The 1590-nt window shown below is 39.8% G+C and overlaps 1 protein-coding gene across 1 annotated transcript; it reads right to left on the reverse strand.

The window, feature by feature from the left end:
- Window positions 1-951, reverse strand: LOC101045647 (olfactory receptor 52P1-like). The gene has a single exon (XM_003923826.1). It carries the CDS (start codon window positions 949-951, stop codon window positions 1-3), a length of 951 nt encoding a protein of 316 aa, XP_003923875.1.
- Between the last annotated feature and the right edge of the window lie 639 nt (window positions 952-1590).

Raw genomic sequence — 1590 nt, forward strand, 5'->3', positions numbered from 1 at the left:
TTAGTAGCAATCTTTTTTCTTTGAGCAAAGCAGACCCACCACTTGGTCTCTAATCTGCTTGGTCTTGACACCATATACCAGGGGATTTACTGTGGGGGGAACTAGAAGGTACAGACTTGCAAAAATTATGTAGATACTTGGAGGTACCTTCTTGCCAATGCGGTGAGTTAGGAAGCTAAATAGTGCTGGTGTGTAGGAGACAAGAATAGTGCAGACATGAGCAGCACAGGTGCCCAGTGCTTTGGAGCGGGCATTCTGGGAAGAGAGACGAAAGACTGCCTGAAGGATTTTGATATAGGATGTGGCTATGAGCCCTAGATCCAATATCATGACTGAAAGGGCCACAGAGATTCCATATACTCTGTTAATGAAGGTGTTGGCACTGGCCAACTTCACCACAGCCATGTGCTCGCAATAGGCATGATCGATGACACATTTAGTATAATATGGTAGTCTCTTAATAAGAAGAGGACAGGGCAAAACCATTAGGATAGCTCGAATTACACCAACTGCACCCATTTTAACAACCACTGGTGTTGTCAGGATGGTTGTATAACGTAGTGGGATGCAAATAGCTACATAGCGGTCAAAGGCCATGGCAACAAGGAGGGCTGACTCAATAATGCAAAACGTGTGAATGAAATACATTTGTGCCAGGCAGATGTTAAAGACAACCCTGTGAGCATTAAACCAGAAGATGCCAAGCATTTTGGGTGCTGTGGAAGAGGCAAGTGCCATGTCATTCGCTGCCAGCATGCAAAGGAAAAAATACATAGGCTGATGGAGGCTTGGTTCTAGCTTGACAGTAGCAGTGATTACACTGTTCCCCAGCAGGGTCAGGATGAACAGGATGAAGACAGGGATGCCAATCCAGCAGTGAAAATCTTGCAAACCAGGTATACCAATCAGGAAGAAGGATGAGATGTGGTGATGTGTAGCGTTGTCTCCCATGTTAAAACTTGAGAGGTTGTATGGTTAGTTCAAAGTACCCAGGCAAAGCAAGATTTCAGGACGATTTTTCCATGATTCTGCATGTGGGAGAATCCAGACATACTGTGTAACAGCCTACCTGAGGAAATGACTTTATTCCTCAGTATCTATACATTTCCTGGTAAACCATGTCACCATTCTGAGCTCCAGCATCTTCTTCTGTAAATGAGAAGATTTAGTGTATTTATTTTTTATTTTTTCTGAGTTTTACAAGTTTGTTTAATTCTATGACATAATTTTTATTTCCTCTAAGAAAAGCAGTTAGTAACAATGTAACTTCATCCTTGTGCCAAAGCAAGTGTTGAATTCTGTGACACAGTCTTAAAATGTGTTTTCTAGGAAATTGACATAATATATGAAACAAAGACACACACATGCACACACTCTCATGCACAAAATAATTAATGGATGTTTCAACATGGAACTACTTTTAAATAATACTGTCATCCTTAGGAAGTACAGCTTAATCAGGATTTCAGAATAAGATTTCTTAATTCTAAAGTATAAGAAAAAAATCAAAATTAAAGACAATAAATGCTTTATTATCCATCAAAAGTAAATTTATGCATATTTTAGGCTAACTCCTTAAGAAGATTGAAA

Source organism: Saimiri boliviensis, chromosome 6 (genome assembly GCF_048565385.1).
Source record: "Saimiri boliviensis isolate mSaiBol1 chromosome 6, mSaiBol1.pri, whole genome shotgun sequence".
Classification (NCBI taxonomy): Eukaryota; Metazoa; Chordata; class Mammalia; order Primates; family Cebidae; genus Saimiri; species Saimiri boliviensis.